Source organism: Amblyomma maculatum, chromosome 1 (assembly GCF_055883805.1).
Source record: "Amblyomma maculatum isolate TAMU_Amacu chromosome 1, ASM5588380v1, whole genome shotgun sequence".
Classification (NCBI taxonomy): domain Eukaryota; kingdom Metazoa; phylum Arthropoda; class Arachnida; order Ixodida; family Ixodidae; genus Amblyomma; species Amblyomma maculatum.
The window spans coordinates 388,955,763-388,977,281 of record NC_139344.1 but is presented as its reverse complement, the minus strand read 5'-3'; the positions used below and the strand labels follow the sequence as shown (position 1 = coordinate 388,977,281).

Here is a 21,519-nt window from a genome sequence, read left to right as displayed (position 1 = left end):
CAGTCATTTTTTGTCACTTGATTGTGCTAGTTATTCGGTAACGCACTGATGATTCCAAAGTTTATTTTGTGTTGTGTCAACACAGTGCATACATAAATTATTCTCGTTTCATCTATAAAAGAAAGCGTACACTTATTGTTCTTACGACTGAGTATTGAATTAGTTAACGTGATGTGAGTCTGCAAATAAATTTGTGAACTGATACCGTATAGTATCGCACCCTTCTGTGATTTTATTTAGGCTATTGAGTCTACTCCATGAAGCGTATGTTTACCCCGTGATCCATAAGGAATAACGCAGAAATTAAGATTTAATTAACTTTTGCCAAGTAATATCGGCACTGCCTTTATATTAGTACACGGCTATTTCGCAATCTGGAGCCGAGTTCTTAGGAAGAAAGAAGCTGTAGGCAAGTAGTAACGAGTGGACCCTATTAATGGATTCCAATTGCAGCCCCTGAAGGAATTCTCGCGCTACAATACTATCCATATATGCGACGCCTTTCAGAACACAAGAGGAATATAGCATGCACGAGACACACAACGGCTGTAGACTGTTAAGCGAATATCTCAACTTACGGTATTTCTCTTGGCGTCTTCGTCTGGCGCTAGAAAGGCAGTGCTTGACGGTGAAAAACGCGCTAAACATTGCACTAGAAAACAGAGAAATTTTACTTTCAGCATACCAGCACGAAATGTTCGTAGGCGATTGCCTTCTGGTATCAATGCGAAGCTGAAACATTTTTGTATACGTTTTGTCCTTCCCAGAATATCGACACCTATTGATTACGGTACAACGACCAGCAGGAGGGTTCCACGGAAACATTTAACAATAAACCAGTCTAGCAAGTCGAGTTCAAAGAGAAGCCGTAATGCACTTCGCCCAGATGGCCTTGCGTTTCTTTTTTTGCCGAAAAAAAAAAAAAAAAGAGACAAGGCATACATTGAAACCGCACCTGCTCGGTACATCGCACGTTTAACAGAGCGGTTGGGACAGGCGCTGACAATTTGTCTTCCTTCGTTAGAAAAGGTCTTGTTGTTGCGTGAAATAATGCTTTCGATTGTCGAGCTTCGTGGGACCATTAATAGTGCTTATTGGACAAAGACCTCGCGCCCTCCAGGTGAGTCGCTGCGCTCGTTATGGCGATTGAGCTCAATCTGGCGCGGTATTATTTGCATTGTTCCGATTAACGCAACCTTCGCAGATGTCTGACCTCATCACTTTGGCTGGATTGCGAATAGCAGAGAATTAATTGCTACCGACGCACTGCTAATTTCGTTTAGTGATTAACTCTGCCAACTTCCCTGATAGGGGCGCAAGTGTTTCTTGCCTCAATGCTGATTTTTATTTTTTATGCAGTTCGGCTTAGATTCGAGCATGTGCTGTATATCTTATGTTGTCTAAAATTTTCGGTGCCTTAAGAGTGTCTGTCAAATGTGAACAGTGCCTTTAGGAGCCTTGGCAGAATGCAGGTGATCTGTATCAGAGGCGACGCCTGGTTTTCATGTAAAAGGACGTTTTCTTTCTCTCCTTTCGAAATACTATAGTCTTTCATGCATGATTTTGAGAAGCCTTTAAACTTTTCATCATCAAGGTGGCCCAATAATAAGGAGACAAAAAAAAAAAGATCCGAACCGCGATATGGGCCATTGAAATTGAAATGAAAAATTGCTCACTATAGGATATCGCCTCAGTTGGCACGTTGAGAGAGTAAGATTTTAGGATTTAGTTGTGTCATTATTCACCTACTGGTCAGAAACTTGTGAGGTAACCAAAAAGCTGGTAAATTAATTATGCAGAAGTAAAGATAGCGGTGGAAAAAGAAAAATTACAGGGTCTCCTTAAGAGTCTTTAGCCGTTCACCTCGGCGAAAGCCTACTCATCCTCCTATCATTCGCATTTCACCTGCCTCTTCGTTTTACCTATCTCTGTTTCCTTCCTTGTCTTGGCCTCTCAGTTTAGTCGTTACTAGTCATTACTAACCATCTTTAATTATTTATAATAAAATGGAGTTACACAACGTCGTTAGACACATTGGCCATTTGTAGTCATTAGTAGTCATTATAATCAACACTACATATTACTAAACATTTTACGTATCTATTCACTGGCAGTCTCTACAAGTCGTCGTTAGACATATCGTTAATTAAACTAATTATTAGTCATTTTAACCACTAATAATCACTAGCTATCACTAACAATCATTTTGCTTCCTTAATCTGTCTTGGTACAGTGGTCATTTTCTGATTACGCGTCGGGCGGTCACGTTCAGCCGACGCACCATGAGCCTAGAAAGGCTTTCGCCTAAGAAAGGCTGAGTGCAACTTTTGAGACAGGAAGAGAGAACACTTGGCGTGAGGACAAACGCGAGTGGATTACTCTGCGGTCGCAGCAAACAAGCCGCAATTTGCAGGAAATGAAGTTCGAGGACACTTTGGCGACTAAAGGGATCAAAGGCGAAAGCCTCAGGGCTACATACTCTGTTGCACATGTAGCGATGAATGCTGCTACGAGTAAAGCAAACTACTACTTTTTCACATGTTGCGAGTGCATTTATTCAGTGTATTCTGCTTGGCAGCGACGAGATCGCGCTCCTTGTATCTTCGCAGTTGTTCTACGTTTACTGTTGTGTGGTTGAGTAGTTGACTTTACAGGGTGTGCGGCATAAATTAGTAATTAATTAGTCATACAAACTGGCATAATTAGTATTTATTTAGACATTAATTATAAAAGCTCTCCATAATTAGTAAGCAGTAATTATTATTTAGGTGATAAAATAATCAGTCATTAATAAGTAATTAGTACTTAATTAATGAATAATTATTAGTATTTGGTCTTGATTTACATATAAGGCTCGCATTCGCGCATACTGTAGTGGTACTCTGTGATTGGTCGAGACCTCTATGACGTCATCCCATCTCGACCAATCAAAGTCGCCGCAAAAGCGTGACACTTTTGCTGACGACAACGATGAGGCAATAAAGGGCTTCCTTAATATTGTCAGAGAGCAGGCGCTTCACCAGGCAAAAGCAGCGGCGTCCCAGAACCACGCGCACTCCGCAGAACCTCGTCTTCTTCTCCCTCCAGAACTGACACGGTTAGCGCGGGTTACACTACTCCTCCCCCTGAAAGGCGCATCGTCCCGATGCGCGCTCCAGCGTTACTGAAACGTTAAATCGAGCAGAGCTCAGAGTCAGAATACGTGGTTCTAGCGTTCACAGTAAGTTTTGAGGCGAACCACATGCACCACTTCAGGATGAGGGGGCCGACGAGATGTGCTCGGAACAATCGGAATCACCTCGTAATTCACGTCGCTTATACGGCGAACGACCTCGTATGGGCCAAAGTAACGTTTTAGCAGCTTCTCACTGAGACCGCGACGGCGAACGGGAGTCCACACCCACACTTTATCACCAGGTGCAAAATTAACTTCACGATGCCGGAGGTTGTACCTGCGTGCATCGACGTGCTGGCGGTCTTGGATGCGTAGTCGTGCCAACTGTCGGGCTTCTTCTGCGTGCTGGGTTACCAGTTGGACATCGTCGTAGGAGTAGGCCTCCGGCTCATGGGGAAGCATGGCGTCAAGCATGGTAATCACCTCTCGGCCATGAACCAGGCGGAACGGCGAAAACCCGGTTGTTTCCTGAGTTGCGGTGTTATAAGCGAAAGTTACGTAGGGAAGAATATCGTCCCATGTACGGTGCTCGACGTCCACATACATAGATATCATGTCGTCTATAGTCTTATTAAGGCGCTCTGTGAGCCCATTCGTTTGGGGGTGGTATGCGGTAGTTTTGCGGTGGTGCGTGTTGCTTAAACGCAAGATCTCTGCCATTAGCTGGGACACGAACGCGGCACCGCGATCTGTGATCAAGACTTCGGGAGCACCGTGACGGAGGACGATGGACTCGACGAAAAACTTCGCTACATCAGCCGCTGTTGCAGAAGGTAAAGCTCGCGATTCGGCATACCGTGTGAGGTAATCCGTAGCAACAGCAATCCAGCGGTGTCCCGAGTTGGACGTAGGAAAAGGTCCGAGCAGGTCCATGCCTACCTGCTGGAACGGAGTCATAGGCGGCGGAATGGGGTGAAGATGTCCTGCGGGTTGTACGGGCGGAGTCTTACGTCTTTGACATTCGCGGCAGGTCCTGGTATAGTGACGAACAGTCTTAGCAAGTTGAGGCCAGTAATACTTGGAACGAATTCGTGCGAGTGTTCGGCTGTATCCCAAATGCCCGGAAGTTGGGTCGTCATGACAGGCGTCCATAATTTCATTACGCAGGTCAGCCGGAATAACCAGTAGCCAAGACCTCGCACTCGCTGCGAAGCTCTTTTTGTATAGCACATTGTTGCGAAGACGTAATGCGGGCAGAACGCGCAAGAAGACGCGTGGAATGGTGCCTTCTTGACCTTCCAGATGGGCGATTACTTCACGGAGTTCAGTGTCGTGTCGCTGCCGCGCTGCCATATCAACCGTGCTTATGGTACCTATAAAAGCATCTTCATACTCGTCGTCTTGACCGTCAGATACTGATTCTATAGGCGCTCTGGAGAGGCAGTCAGCATCTGTGTGCCTGCGACCGGACTTATAAACTATTGTAGCATCGAATTCTTGCAACCGAAGTGCCCACCGTGCAAGTCGCCCTGAAGGGTCTCTCAGAGTGCTGAGCCAACACAGAGAGTGATGGTCGGTAACCACCTGAAATGGGCGTCCGTACAAGTAGGGTCTGAACTTATTAATCGCCCAAACTACCGCGAGGCATTCTTTTTCAGTGGTCGAGTAGTTAGTCTCCGCCTTCGATAATGTTCGACTTGCGTAAGCGATTACACGCTCGGTCCCGTTCTGTTTTTGAATGAGCACGGCTCCGAGGCCCTTGTTGCTGGCGTCTGTATGAACTTCAGTCTCGGCGTCCTGGTCAAAATGCCCGAGTACAGGGGAGGTCTGTAAGCTTTGTTTAAGGCGGTCGAATGCACGCTGCTGTTCATCCGACCACTGGAAGGCGACGTTCTCTTTCGTGAGGTGAGTAAGCGGTGCAGCGACATGAGAAAAATTGGGAACAAAGCGCCTATAGTAAGCACAGAGGCCCAGAAACCTCCGTACGGCGTTCTTGTCCGATGGTGTAGGAAAGGAGGCGACGGCGGCTGTTTTATCGGGATCTGGACGAACACCCGCGCTACTGACGACGTGGCCAAGGAATTTTAATTCATCGTAGGCAAACTTGCACTTTGTTGGCTTCAGAGTAAGGCCTGCGCTTCTTATAGCTTGTAGTACTGCTCTCAGGCGAAGAAGATGATCGGAGAACGTGCTTGAGAAGATTACAACATCGTCAAGGTAGACCAGACAAGTTTGCCACTTCAGTCCGGCCAAGACGGTGTCCATAACGCGCTGAAAGGTTGCTGGGGCGGTACAGAGGCCGAACGGCATCACTTTAAACTCATATAGACCATCCGGGGTGATAAAAGCAGTCTTCTCTCGGTCGCGCTCATCCACTTCGATTTGCCAGTAACCACTTTTCAGATCTATGGATGAAAAGTAACGGGCATGTCGTAGATGATCAAGTGCGTCATCAATGCGAGGAAGGGGATAAACATCCTTCTTGGTGACGTTGTTGAGACGGCGATAGTCAACACAGAATCGAAGAGTGCCATCCTTTTTCTTTACTAGTACCACTGGAGCTGCCCATGGGCTGTGCGAGGGTTGGATTATATCGTCGGCCAGCATTTCTTGCACTTGGTTCTGAATAACTTCACGTTCTTTGAAAGAAACTCGGTAAGGCGACTGACGAACAGGGTGAGCAGCGTCATCGGTAATTATTCTGTGTTTGGCAATGGTCGTCTGGCGAACTCCGGATGACGTAGAGAAGCAGTCTTGGAATTCTGCAAGCAGCGCTATCAATTTGGCCCTCTCGCTCACAGAGAGATTAGGTGCAATGCTTACACCCAATGGTGCATCGTTCTGCTGCGAAGAGGAGGAGAAAGCACCTTCGGACAGGGCAACAACTTGAATAGGGGCGGTAATGCTCTCCATGGTACCGAGAGCCGTGCCTTTCGTAAGGCGCTGTGGAGTGCCACAAAAGTTGGTGACTAGGACGTGTACGCAGCCAGTATCCAGCTGCGCGATACCTCGAGCAACACCAAGACCCCGTTCAAGAAGCAGCTGAGCACTTCCTTCCAGCAGAACTTCGCCAGAAGCAACGTGGTCGGACGTGACAGGGAGAAATACGCTAGACTGGGGCGGTACGGTTACGTGCTCCGCCAAGACGCGTGCCGTGCAAACTTGGGGCTTTGTTTGCGCCGAGGTATATCGAGGTTGACGAAGCGTGAGGCGGCGGTCGGTAAAGTCGATTACAGCGCTGCAATCACTCAAAAAATCCATTCCGAGAATAATGTCTCTGGAACATTTCGATAGTACAACAAAGGTAACCGGGCACCTGAGACCGTTAATCTCAATACGAGCAGTGCATCTGCCGATTGGTCTCACGAGGTGGCCTCCAGCGGTTCTGATGTCGGGGCCATCCCACTGCGTCGTTACCTTGTGAAGTCGGCGGCATAGCTCCCCACTCATAACAGAATAGTCTGCACCAGTGTCAACGAGTGCCGTCACGTCGTATCCGTCGATCACAACATCGAGGTTATTGTACACTCTGGCGCGACGGTCGTCGGAAGCTCCGTCGGGGAGTTCGTCGTGAAGTTCGTCAGAAAGCTCGTCGGAAAGCTCGGCGGGAAGCTCGGCGGGAAGTTCGGCGAGAAGTTCGGCGCGAAGTTCGTCGGGAAGGTCGTCGGGTTGATCGTCGGGTCGCGTGGGGGAGCGGGGCGAAAAACGTGGAGGCTCTTTAACAGGAACGGGTTCGGCAACGTCACCTCCAGACGTCGCCGGGCTTAGTTTTCCCGATGAGGGGACAGGCTTTGCCGTCGATTGCTGCGAAGGGGAGAATCGTATCGGCGGGACGGTGTCGAGCGAAGGTCGCGACGTGAAGACCGGTCGGGTGGTGGTGAACGGCGCAGATAATCCGCGATGTCGCGGGGTTGCTCGCCGAACTCCGGGCGGGGAGCATTCCGCTGGAAACCGCGAAGACCAAGCTCGCGGTAAGGGCAGCGACGGTAGACGTGGCCTGCTTCTCCGCAGTGGAAGCATAGTGGGCGTTGGTCGGTTGTCCTCCACACGTCAGCCTTGCTCATCCATTGCTGCTGCGGACGAAGATCGTACACAGGGGTACGGGGTTGTGCAGGCAAGTACTGTCGACGAGCAGGCGGCGGTGGTGGCTGCTGCGGCGGCGGGCGACTAGCAACGGACGCGTAAGTCTCAATGGGCTGAGTAGGGGGCTGAGTAGGTGAAGAAGCAACGGAGCACTGTGGATAAAGGGCACGCTGTACTTCTTCGCGGACAGCATCCGTGAGGGTGCAGGATGCCGTACCATCAGCAGGTGGAAGCAGCTGCCGTATTTCCTCGCGTACAACTTCGCGGATGATCTCGCGTAGGCTTGCGGTGTCGAAGGAACCAACAGGGAAACGAGCAGCTGAAAGGTTCGAAACGCTGGGACCTCCAGCAAGGCGACGATAATGGTCCGCTCGCGTAACCAAGGCTCGCTCGATGTTCGTCGCCTCATTTACAAATTGTGCCACTGTAGTCGGCGGATCACGAATAAGCCCGCCGAAAATGTCACTCTTGACGCCCCGCATGAGTGCACGCACCTTTTTTTCCTCGGTGGCACGGGGGTCGGCACGGGAGCTAAGTCGTAGGACGTCTTGAACAAAACTCGTTACAGTTTCGTCGGGTCGTTGTACTCGTGTTTGCAGAAGGTCTTCTGCTCGCTGTCGCCGATACTGATTGGCGAACGTCCGTCGCAGCTCTTCCTTACATGTGTCCCAGGATGTAAGGGAGGCCTCGTGGTTTTCGAACCAGTGCCGAGCCGTACTGTCCAGGCAGAAATACAAATTCTGAAGACAGTTTTCGGCATTCCAGCCATTGTGGCGGGCCACACGTTCGTACTGCTCCAGCCAATCCTCCACATCTTCGGAGGCATCGCCATGGAACGTGGCAGCCGCTCGAGGAGCCATCGGTAGGTACACCACGGACGGTGCGAGAAACGAGTCCGTCTGTTGACATTGGGTCGTGGTACTCCGGGCCATTGTAAGTTGTGGTGAGCCGGAGTTCGGCAACAGACCAAATTCAGGAGCAAGTCCTTGAAGTCGCCGGCTGGCACGTATCTCGGCCTCCTCGTCGAAGGGGCGGCGGCTGAGACTTGGGGGCGAACTCAGAGTAGCGGGTTTTGAGGGGCTGTGCTGCATTTACCCCGCGTCTCCACCAGAATGTCACGGGTTCTATCGCTACCCGGACTGCAGTCCAGAAGGACAGGGTCAAAGGACGGGGTTGAGGCACAGGAGGCAGAGAGCAGGCGCTTCACCAGGCAAAAGCAGCGGCGTCCCAGAACCACGCGCACTCCGCAGAACCTCGTCTTCTTCTCCCTCCAGAACTGACACGGTTAGCGCGGGTTACAATATAGCGAGCGCGCTTGCACACACGCACATAAACAAACAGAGAGGGAGAGAGAGAAAGAGAGTGTGAGTGTCACGTGCTTTGGGTCGTCTCGGGAGGGCAGAAGCAGAAGCTGTTCGGCGGCCTTGAGGAAGCGTTCGTTTCCCTACTCCGTAAATAAACACTCCGCTACGCATTCAGTACGTAACTAATATATATATATATATATATATATATATATATATATATATATATATATATATATATATATATATATATATATATATATATATATATCTTGTAAAAGAAGGCTAGGTCGAGACGGCGAGGTAGTGACGGCAAGGACAACGAAGCCTCGTCTAGCGTTTTAATCCGATCACGAACCCAGGCACGCGCCGCAGCTGGCGCCGCGGGACGATGATGATGGTATGTACAAATGAAAGAAGGTCCACAGAAGGCTCACAATATATATATATATATATATATATATATATATATATATATATATATATATATATATATATATATATATATATATATATATATATATATATATATATATATATACAGCGTGGCAGTATTGTCAGATAAAACTTGGGGCGGTGAAATCGGGAAGTTTGCTGTGCATAGTGGCCGCAGCTAGCCTAGAAAGTCGCTGGGAGAGGCCTTTGTCGTTAAGTAGACGCAGTTAGGCTGATGATCATGACGAGGCCCATCATTGACTAGGCTGGCCGCTGCTGACGACCAGATTACGTTGCTTCTTCGTCTTCTTCCTGCGTTCTGTATTTTCCGATGAATCAAAACAAGCCTCTGCAAAGCCCAGCATGTCTTGCTTACCCTCTGCAGTGGCGCTAGTACTTAAACATAGCCACACGAGAATTGCCTCAGTTCGTCATAGAAAACTGTAGCAGCAAGTAGGGGGCACGGAGAGGGGTGTGGTAAGTAACTGGTACAGGCTACAGGTCCTTGACAATTCTGTTACTTGCTGTAGAACTAAAAACTTGCTTTTGAAAATTGCGAGGATATTTGGTATACCATGAAATGTTAGCTTACATACTTAGGCATTAGCAGGACGTTTGGAGCCCCATGAGGGGAAAGTAGGCTCGGGTGCACGACATTTGCTTATTACTTCTCCAGCGGTAGCTTTCATCCTATCATCCTAAGGGGAGCAGCTCTGAGATGAGCTATTGCCTAGCACTTCGTCAAATGCTCCTCATTTTATCGAATGGCATAATGTGCCGTCATCTGGTAGGTCCTTCTTTTTTACATCTTTTATCTTGCATGCTATACTTCGACGAGGCTTAAGTGTTCTAAAATGCTCAATGTGGCTCAGTTCTCTTTTGCCTGCATTGAAAATTAGGTGCAGGAAAAGAATACGTACATTGGCATGCACGAAAGATGAAAACTTTGTCAGAAGTGTAACGTATATAAGACAAACATATCTGTATTTATGAGCTTCGGATGCTTCTGGTATTTCAGTTGGATAATCCAATACATTTTGGCTACGTTGCTTCGTGTTGGCGCGCTGACTGCCTGATAAAAACTGCTTTCCTAAAATCCCCAAAAATGGATGGTCAGATCGCGGGTCTGCCACGAAAGTGATGAAAGTTTTAGAATCTTAAGATTCCAAATAGATTTATTATACAAAAGCTGTGCTCAAAAATATGATGTTAATTACCATAATTTGTACAATCGGAACAAACTAAAATCCTGATTGTTTGTGTATACGTTTATGAAAGAAATGTTTTTGCATAACTTGTGGCGAAAGGTCAACATCCTTACGCAGCAATACATATATAAAGGAAAGCGCCACCGGGATCTCATAAGCCTTAATCGAAAAGTGTTGACTCATCAAGGATTACCAAAAACAGCTCGAAATCGATGCATGGCCCAGAACTTGTGCGATGCTCGGCCGCGAACCGGAACTTACAAAGCTGCGGGGAATTCTACGAAACCTGCTGAGGAAAACGAAAAGTGCACTACTGTTGACAGAGCTGTTACTGCAAGAAAACTCTGCCTCACAAGTGAAAAAAAGCGATCCACACGTTCTTCCCGCATGCTTCTGAGCTACCCACACTACCATTGCCGACAATTACAATTGACAACACAATGGTAGTACTTGGCGAGTTATTGACAGCATTTGGCCATGACCTGCGTAGCAGAAGCGCCCGAGAGAGGCACTTCGGCCCGCTTCACCATCTACGCAGATGATGTCGCCTTATGGACAGAAGCAGTGGATTACCCAAATGAAGAAAGCATGCAGACCGAGTTGGAAGCAGCAATCATTAGCCTTACTCAGAGCTTAGAAGCATTGGTACTACAGCTGTCGCCTGAAAAGACACAACTCATAAGCATAGATGACAAGAATGCTACTAACGCCTAAAAACAGATTACACTGCATATTAGAGAACACAACATCATGTCTGCAAACGGGTAGACAAAACGTTTGGGGGCGCAGATTTCTATTTGTTGTAACAGTCCTCGTAAATGGATTTGTACATTTCAGCGTAACTGGACTCCGATGTTGCATATGATTCGCAGGTTTTCAAACAAGTAGGGCGGAGCCCGGCAAAACTCGCGCCAAACACTGCCTAGAGTGGTTGCTGTCGGCAGGATTCTGTACGCGGCACCTGCGTATGAGTTTTCTGATCGTGACCTGAAAGACGCCAAAAAGCTACATAGGGTCGGTCACTCTTCACAACATTACCGGACTTCTATGCACACGAGAAATGAAGAGCTTCTTAATCTGGACGGCATACCACCCATACGAGACATTATGCGGGAAGCAAAAGTACGAATGCGATTCCGATAGAAAACACGACGCAAGGGAAGCAGATCATGGTATGGGACAGCCCCTGGGTACAGACACCTCATCCCCGTTCGAGGCACCGGTAATCGCACTAAGGCCACAACGACCTATTAGTAGACGGAATGTGTGGCTAGGCACCTTTTAGAACAGAGGACGCCCCTCACAAGACCGCTGAACACAGTAGACATCTACACTGACGATGCAATTAGAAATGAAAGGGTGAGTGCGGCATGGGTTTTTGTGCCAGCGCCCCAACACAACTGACAGCGCACATGCCACCTACCCGAGGAACAGTTTTGCAAGCCCAGTTGCTTTGCCATATGGGGAGCCATAAACACTGTTACGACAGCTGCAGCCACAAGACAGTTTCAATGGATATCGAATTTTAACTGACTCAAACGCAGAGATTACAGAGCTGACGCCACCAACTACAGAAGACACAGTGGCCAACGACATCAGAAAGAGGCTGAAGCGAATGCGGGAAGTTGGAAAAGATATTCAAATTATATGGACATTGGGACATACTGGCACAGACGGGGGAAACGCAGCCGCGCGCGGTCGCAGCGCAAGCGGGTCGGCTTGCTGACAGGTACAACGTCCCACATCTCTACTCCATGCCTAAGCCGATAGACGTATATCCATACGCTCACTAAAACCTCCCCTGGCAGAGCGATGATTCACTATGTACGCACCAAAGTAAAACATGACAGCAGGTATAGGTTATATGAAGCAACACCAACGCCAGTGTTTGACAACACAAAAGGGGTCACTCGAGACCACGAGAGATATTTCTCCACAAAGTAACATCAAACCCAGCCTACACCACACCGCACGAAACACTCAAACACAACATAGTGTTGCGGACCATTCTAACGTCTATTTTTTTTTCGGCAGCTGCCGGCATGCAACCTTATCACTCTGATTCGAACGCACGGATGAATTCTATATTATTTGCTTGTTCATGTTCGTTGTCGCAGGACGCGGCTTTTCATTTCCTTTGTGGCGGCAGATCATTCGGGACGTATCTCGAAAAATTCCAGCAACGCACGTGTGATTCTACAATGTCCCAGGGTATGCTAGTCACAGTACGCGGTTTTATCTAGATCTTTCTTCGACGCCTTTAAACTGAGCGCTGAAGTGAAACTGCATTCTCTGTTCGACGACCGTCAAGCACGATTGTTGCTGTCGCCGCTGCCGATTGCTTAGTTCGTTTGCGGGCGCAAGTCCGCCCAATAAAGAGTTTATTCAAATGAAGTTAATGCCTCCTCATTTGTTAACAACGGCGTTGTAACCACTAGTGACAATACGCACCCACTGTCAGAAACAGCGTACAGCAGACCTAAAACATCTTATATGGCAATGCGCATCATATTCGCGAGGAAGAAACAAAATCATGCATATTCCTTAAGACGACATGCCCACCCTAGCACATCAGATTCTATCAGGCACCCAACTACAACATATTTCCAGGTATGGCAGTGAGAACGGCCTGCTTCCAGTAGTGTGAGAGAGGTCGACTTACAGATCGCAGAGACTTACAGACTTACAGAGGTCGGCGCAGATCGGCAGCATATGGCAAGCAACGAGAAACAGCTTGAAGAACCGCGAAGAAGCTACACTCCCATTCCTTCTAACTTCCTAATTACCCAAACCGAGGCCGATAACCATTCCTTCATTCAAATAAAGGATTCATTCATTCATTCATTCATTCATTCATTCATTCATTCATTCATTCGTTCATTCATAGACGAAAATCTATAAAAATCAAGCAATGTGACATTTCCTCCTACATTCGGAGTAGGCATTCATCATTTCAAACATTTTCGTGTAGAGGTGGCCCTTGGCTTTGAAGATCCATGCAAGGTCTAAATGCGTGAAGCCGGGAACAGGAACTTTGTACACGGAAACTAATTGTGCAGGCGGCGCTTGTCGAGGTGCACGACGTCGAGTGGAGTTGTCAGGAGACTGGCATTGCCCCAGACAATAGCAACTGGGGCAGTCTCTTTTTGGAAGACAGTACTCCGGAGGCTGTAACTGGAAAATACTCGTTCTTGCAAAGAGCTCAAATAATACAACAAGATAGACACAATGATACTGCTTCTGAATTTTGAAAAGGGTCGCGCTGATAACGTCGGATCATAGCCTAATTCAAGACAGCGTAAAAGCACACGAACTGCTTTGACACAGAAACACAACAATGTTTTTATATTTATTTTTTCTAGTAGAGCTTCCTGTGAGTTTCTGGTATTTGCATCGTGCTGTTTGCTCATGTGCACCCATGCAGGCACACGCTACAATTCAAGCTGGCCGTTTTGATAACTTAAACTCCGGGACTTAGCTGGGCCAAAGCTGAGTTTTTGGCCTCATGGTTTCTATGAGCGTTCAGTATCGACTTTTCATTGCACTGCAGAGCTGCTTCGCAGTTGCCTTGCAGAGCATTTTTAAGATGCAAGGCAACGCTATGCAAACAGCTGGTGCTCATTCTTCAAGCGCGGCGAAGGAGTTGAATGTAAAGCTGTGAGAGATCATTAATTTCATAGCCTAGCTTGATAACAAAATCACTGCGGTTGAAACTTCTGTTTGAGCAAGGGCGTGTGATCCTTTCTTCTAAAGTGTTTGTACTTCAGATATAATTCCTAAAAACACGACTTGCAAGCTTAGCTTGCATTATAAGCATTTAAAAGAATTTGAGGCACTCTATAGACTATGACATGTAGCAAGGAGTCAAGCCTGACTAAAAGAGAAATAAAACAGTAAAAATATATGTCCAATATTCTGCAAACGAAACGCAGTGTGTTTAACCGTACGGGTTCCGGATTTACACTGTTTTTATGGGCTCTAAAGAACACAATCGGTTCCGAAGCAGGAGCGAGCGTTTTGCATGTTAATAATTGGTTCACAGGAAGGGAAAAGCGCAGGAGTCAGTCACACTTGCTCTGTGGACACCTGAACCGCGCCGTAAGGGAAGGGAGGAAGGTGGGAGTGAAAGTAGAAATAGAGAAATGGGAGCCGTAGTGGAGGGCTTCAGAGTAATTTCGACCACCTGAGGATCTTTAGCGTGCACTGACATCGCACAGCACACGGACGCCACTTCGTTTCGCCTCCATTGAAACGCAGCCGCCGTGGTCGGGTTCGAACCCGGGAACTCCGGCACAGTAGTCGGGCGTCTTACTACTGCACCACCCCGGCGGGGCAGCGTTTTGTATGTTGAAACCCAAATTTATTGAAGAAGCACGCGCAGATTTCAGATGTAGCTTTTCTGGACTTTAAAACGTCCTGTTGCAAATGCTAGTGTGATTTGTCTATGGCATGCGGTGCGTTATGAGACAGGAAGTGGTGAGTTACACTAAACTGTGTAATGCATTGGAAATTTATATCAGGGAAAAACAAACGTTGACGGAGAAGGAGACAATACTGGTTCAAGCGCTAACTTTCACTGTACATTTATTTTGTGAGCAAGATATCTTAAAGGAAAAGAAATAGATGAGAAGAGGAGAGCTTTTGCAAGGTGAACAACATCCTTCAAAAAAACTTAAAAAAGGTGCAAACTGAAAAACGGAAGTATATAAAAAAACTCCTTTCCCGCATCAAAGCAGGAAGGACTATACTTGATCGCTTAAGGCTAGTCATCGAGTTGCCACCACAAGATACAAAAACACAGACACCTAAACGAAACGCTAAGGCACTGAGTCAAGCCGATACCTAAGAACATGTATTCTGAACACCACGAGGGGAGAAGGAGAGCTACGGCAAAAGCTTTACACAACACATACAGCCAAGATGCAGAATTCTGCAGACGTGCAGAATTTCTTAGGCAGCGATGAACATATCGGGTCAAACTAGGCACTTAGACAGAATTATTCAATTTATATGAGGTGCCGGCTCACTCGGAAAACCCTGGTACAAAGCGGCACACATCAAAGCTCGAGGATTTGTCAGCCGAGCAGGCGACGCGGTAGTTACTGAGAATTTCTCGAAGGATGGCCTAGCATCATTTCGCGGCATTACTTGGAAGGATGATATTGCCACCTCGAGACAAAGCAGGAGACCACCTGAAGGTGACTCCAGACGCTATCTGTGATGACTCAGGACCTGTTGTCAGAATTCTGCACTGGCGATTACTACCCATAACGTAGACTGTGTGGTGAAACAGCCACTTATGAAAACATATTGAGGAATAAAGAGGTGCCATCCCGGAGTCCAATACAAGCTCCTGCTCTCGAGCAATGCAAGGCCGTGTTCGTCAGCACTGACCTAGGAGTTCAAACTCGGGTCATTTAAGGGGCTGCTCAGGTCACTGTCAGCCGTCCCCCCCCCCCCCACCCCCCTCACACACACACACATTGTTTTTTGCGCATGATGACAGTAGTTGCCCACACGCACACGCACACCGTGCAAGCAGACTCAGGCTACGAGAGGTGCTATATAGCGCAGGACTCCAGAAATTCGATCACCTCTGAAATTCTCGAACATGTACTGACATCGCACACTACGCCGGCGCCTTGCTTTTCGTTTCCAAGACTGAAAAAATAATGGATGAGAAGAACAGCTTCTGCAAGGGTGATAATCCACGTACTGACCTCCTTAATTTGAAGACGCGAGAACGCAAGAAACGTAATGGGACTGAGCGCAACTCACAACTGCTTTACTGGAAGAGCCCTAAAATGCATGCCCGTAGTACATGCAAGGAGCGGCATCACTAATCCTGGTTGATATTTATTTATTTATTTATTTATTTATTTCAGATACTGTCAATCCCCATTGGGATTTTCACAGGATGGGCATATAATTGAATAATGACTACAATAATGGCGATACAAAGGGTACAAATACATGAATACAGAAAAACAAACAGGTAGCAGGTGATAAACAATGTCATACACAGCATATCTAGGTAATAATGCAGTTAATCAAGGTAAATAGTGTAGTAATACGATAGCTTTCAGTTTGAGTATTGTAATTGGTTTGTTATATTTGGTTCGAAATGGTTTACGTGTTGTGTAGTAGTTCTTCTAGAAGGGTTACAAATTTCGGCAATGATGTGCTGTTACATACATGGTTACATGCATGAGAAATAGTTTTTCTCGGCCTTATACAGAGATATCGATGTGTCACTGACGCTGATGATTTCTTTCTTCTCGATAAAAAAAAAATTTTTTTGCAACGATTATGTTACTTCCTAATGCGAAATTTGAGCGTAGCTCATAAGCTGTTTCACCTTTTCGATTGATTGAGGCAAATATTTCGAGCAAGTCTTGTATGTATTATTACTGACAACCATTTTATTTTTCTCACATATTCCTTCAAGAAACACTCCACTAACAGTGCTTGACTGTCATGAAGGAAGATTTGTGGTCGGAGAAACGAAGAGAGCAATTACGTCATTGGAAGGTCGCGGGAGGCAGTCCATGGGCCCATAGGAAAGTTGCGCGGCGAAGAGATAGCAGCGACTGACGGATGCAACAGAGGAGTTCAAAAGAAGAGTCACAATTAGTAGGGAAAGCAGGAACACCTTAGTACCCCCCCCTCCCTTTCATAAAAACATGCATCCAGAATTTAAAGTCGAAAGAAGGGCCAAACGAGCCGAAGCTCTAGGTTCAAGAACATGGGAGCGAAGGAAGTAGTCTATGTTGATGCGGCAAGTGGCAGAACAGGTGCGGTGGTAGCCTCGGTAGTCAATGGCTGAGGGGCGCCGGTATCCGCGGCAGCCATCACAGGCCGCAACATAGAGACTGCAGAGGAAGTTGCGATAGCGCTAGCTTGCGTAGGAACGGAATGGTGAATGGTGGTGGCAGGAGCGGGCAGCGCCCAGAAAAATATGGCTCACAAGAGTGTGACGGACGTGACCTCATATGTTGCGCTAAATTTGACCCCCTTTATTTTGCTAAACGTTTCTGTTGCGCTCCCTGATCCGCTCATTAACGTAGCGCCCACTTTGTCAAACATTTGTGCGTCCACACCAGAGGGGGATTTCATGCACTACCCCTTCTGCGCATTTCATGAACGGTTTTCTATGCTGTAGCCCCCTGCTACTTTTTCCCGTTTGATGCGCGAGCGCTTAAGTCTGGGCTTTTCTGAGGATAAGACGAGCCGCACAACATACCTGCTTCCAACCTTGACCACAAAGTCTTGACTACAATACGACTGTCCACCCCAACCGTCGTTGCCGCGTCACATACCTGTCACCCGATCACACGCCCAATTACATCGAAAGCACGTATTGGCGACAACTACAGACACATTTGTTCCCATCTCCGCAGTTCGCCATCTTTCACCCACGGTCTTCCCGCCGTTTTGCAGCACTTGCAACGCCACCCCGCCTGCTCTCTACCGTTACCTGTGGGAATGCCCACAAACCACCCACATCCCGCCAGCGTTCCTCCCATCAAAAACCCCACTCCCTCCTCCAGGGAGGTCACTCTTCTAGCCACGCAACCTGCCGATCGGCTACGTCTGGTAGATCGGGCCAAGCTAGAGGGAATGGCCAGAGTGCTTCTGGACTAGCGGGCCCTCCTGTGAGGGTCTGGCTGAATTTTCAATCAATAAAGATTTTTCCTCCTCCTCTCACGATCCAGGGCGTGGAGCAGTTGGTTAAAGCGTTTTGCTGGGAATCCGACGGATGGAGGTATGATTCGCAGTGGTGACAGGATTTTTATTTTTCTGATGACGTCATCAGTTTGACATTGTTCCTGGTGACTAAATTTCAAAATTTCCTCCTAACCATATGTGACGTCACATCAACTATAGTGTGATGGACGTGTGTGAGAGAATCGTGGCAGAGAGTATTATCCGTTAACGGCTTTCGCCTTAATACACTTTTAAGACAACTGTGTTTAGGACAACTGTGCATTCACTAGACGCGCCTTTTTCAGCTTCAAACGTCTCCTGTTTCTCACGCCGGTGGTTCGGGTTTAATTCCTACCTGGATCCCAATTTTCTTTCCCTATTTTTACTCTAAAAACAGTTGGTGAGCCTCCGTGCGCAACGTCACAAATGATAGCATTTCCGGTGGAGACACTTCCGGACAAAAATCTTGTGGTAGGTTTCGCGTCTGACAAAGCATAACGATGCCGCGTTAATAAAAGAAAATGACGGCGCATTTCGTTTTGGTCGCTCTTGCCAGAAGGCAACCGCCACAACTTCATGGCTTTAAGACAGATGCGATTTGCTGGCCGCTCCAGGAACTATATGTTATCGCCGCAAGTTATCATCGCGTATGTTTAGATGCCATATAGCTCCACCTGCAGAACGCATAACGTCAACTTCATTTCCATTGATGCGCAGTCATTAAGCGGTCCGAAATTTTATCGTGCGCTACAATCACGGTCGGCAATCACCGATTTCACCGAATTTTCTTGAAGCCTAGCCTCGAACCTTTTCATTTTCCTTAAGTTTCAGTTTCAACCTTAAAGGGCAACTCCGGAGGTTTTTTGACATTCGAATATTCTAATAAAAATTTTACTGTATATTCTTCTCTCCGTCCTGACGCATTCTACAAAATTTGGGCGCCGTACGATAATCCGCTCGCGCGCAACACGACTTTAAAATATGCTGTTTTCATGGCTTAAGTTGAGACTATTTCTGCCGGCAACACTGAGTTTCTGACGTCATAAACAGTATACCGGCGTTACTGTCCACTTTCCGCATGATTATGAAATTGTGAGGCTTATATTGAACTACCTCAGACATTTTATGCAATGCTTCATGATTTCCATACGTTATTTGCACCATCCAATGCACGTACGAGTGTTTTTTCTAATACTGAGTGTGACGTCACCATTTCGTCACCTGGGACGTCGTTTCTGGCCGTGAAAGCAGTTTCGGTTTCGATTTGCTGTTTTTCTTTTTTTAAAAATACTTCTAATTGGAATTTCGGAAAACGGTTTTTTTGTGTTGGAGTCAGGACGTGCCGAGGAATGTAATTCAAGGAAAAACAGAAAATGATGGAAAAACCACCCGAGTTGACCTTTAAGCATTTGATTAACTGGGATAAATTGGCTGCAATGTTAAGGCGAAAGCCTTTCTGGGCTCATGGAGCAAAAATCTGTGCTCGTGATCTGTGCGTCGCATCTGTGCGCTCGCAAATAGTGAACGTGTGAGGGGGGCGATTAAGAATGAAAACTATTGATGGTGGTAGGTAAAGAATAAAAGTTATAAATGAACATCGATTGAGTTCATGACTTATGGTAATGGCTAATAATTATCATTAATGACTAAATGACTTGTAAAGACCGCAACTGATTGTAAATGAGTAAAAATGCTTACCGACAAGTGGTAATGAATACAATTATTAGTCATGACTCATGACTGCTTATGACTACGAAACGACCAATATGTCAAACGATGACTTGTAATGTCCGCAATTGACTGGAAATTAGTAAAAATGCTTAGCGATGAGTGCTAATGACTACAATCACTAGGCATGTCTCTTCATGACTACGAAACGACCAATGTGTCAAATGACGACGTGTAATGACTACATCCGATTGGAAATGAGTAAAAAAGGCTTACCTGCGAGCTGTCATAATTATGACATTTCAAGATATTGGACATTTCGTAGTCATAAGTCATGCGTAGTCATAATTATGACTACGCATGACTTATGACTACGAAATGTCCAATATCTTGAAATGTCCAATAGGACTTGCATGACTGCAACTAACTGGAAACTAAAAAAAATTCTCAGCGATGAATGACAGTGATTACAATGCCTAGGCATGACTCATGACTTCGAATAGAGGCAAAGAGAAGAGGCAAAATATGAGAGGCAAATGATAGTTGAAAGCTAGCCTTTCGCCGTTCTCCTCTTGAGACATCTGAGAGACCGTCTAATTTGCTTTTCTCGCTCACAGTGCATGCAGTGCCGACGACGCCTGATTTTTCGCAAAGCAGTTACTTTAAAGCTATGACAATAAAATGAAGCCATAGTGGAGTAATAATAATAATAATAATTGGTTCACAGGAAGGGAAAGGCGCAGTATCTGTCACACTTGCTATGTGGACACCTGAACCGCGCCGTAAGGGAAGGGATGAAGGTGGGGCTGAAAGTGGAAGGAGAGAAAGGGGAGCCGTAGTGGAGGGCTACGGATAATTTCGACCACCTGGGGATTTTTAACGTGCGCTGACATCGCACAGCACACGGACGCCACTTCGTTTCGCCTCCATCGAAACGCAGCCGCCGTGGTCGGGTTCCAACCCGGGAACTCCGGCACAGTAGTTGGGCGTCTTACCACTGCACCACCCCGGCGGGGCCATAGTGGAGGGCTCCAGAAATTTCAACCACTTGGGGTTCTTTACCGTGCACTGACATCGCACAGCACACGGACGCCTTGCTTTTCGCCTCCATCGAAAAGTGGTCGCCGCGACAGGGATTCGATACCTCATCTTTGGGTGCATTCCAATACCTCTACTAGACGTCCACTTAGACGGCTGCCGGGCAGCCGCCATGTTGGGACGCGTTCCGATTTTCACGAAGCAGTCTCGCGAAGACTGCTTCGCCAAAGTCAACATCGATGCAGGCTACTTTGCTGTCTGAACATAGCGGACAGCGCACAGATCGCGCTGCGCGAGTCATGCTTGTGGTGGTTGCAGTGACTGTAAGGTGGTCGTGCTCTTTGCGAACGCCGGTGTATGCATATGCACGATATTTGAAATGTGGGTTGTTAACTCAATAGGTACGCTAGCCAGAGGCAAATTAAGTTGTCTTCATGGTCGTGAGATTCATAGCATTGCATATTCTTGAATCGCTCAAGAGGAAAGCGTGCAGTTGAGATTTTTGCTAATAGTTGGATGCTGTTCGTATTCTTTAACTTGACGGTGACTTTTACTTGAGTCTTGATCGGATCGACGAACTCGTCGCTTTCTGAGAACCTCAGAGAGAGTCAGGATGGCTGCTGTACGGTACGGCACGCATGTGTTTTTCCCTTGCGGTAGTAGCCATGGCAAACTCTTCCGTGCATTTTCAGTTAATCTCTGAAGAACGAACTCACCTGACGATGCCCGCTTGTTGCGCATATTTTAGCCTGGCTATATATTACTAAAATGAATTGCCGTCTTTGGGTGTCCCGCCTAGTTACTGCTGACGACAGATGTAACGGCCCAAAGTTTTTCTTTTGCTGTAGCCGGCTATGCCCTTTCGTCCGTAATCCTCTCAAGCGTACAGATTTCTTCATGCTTACAGCTGCGTGCATGAGACATCCTAGAAGCATGTACACTTCAACATTAGTAATAAAAA

General features: G+C 47.0%; 1 protein-coding gene across 1 annotated transcript in view; it reads right to left on the bottom strand.

Annotated features, from left to right (window-relative positions):
* The window catches only part of LOC146208496 (gastric triacylglycerol lipase-like), a 43,846-nt gene extending 22,547 nt beyond the window's left edge, over positions 1-21,299 (bottom strand). The window contains exons 1-2 of the mRNA XM_084578691.1: positions 21,275-21,299; positions 579-607 (exon numbers count right to left, since the gene is read on the bottom strand). Of these exons, the coding sequence (XP_084434817.1) occupies positions 579-607; positions 21,275-21,299 (54 nt within the window). The remainder of the gene's footprint in view (positions 1-578; positions 608-21,274) is intronic.
* Positions 21,300-21,519: the final 220 nt, after the last annotated feature.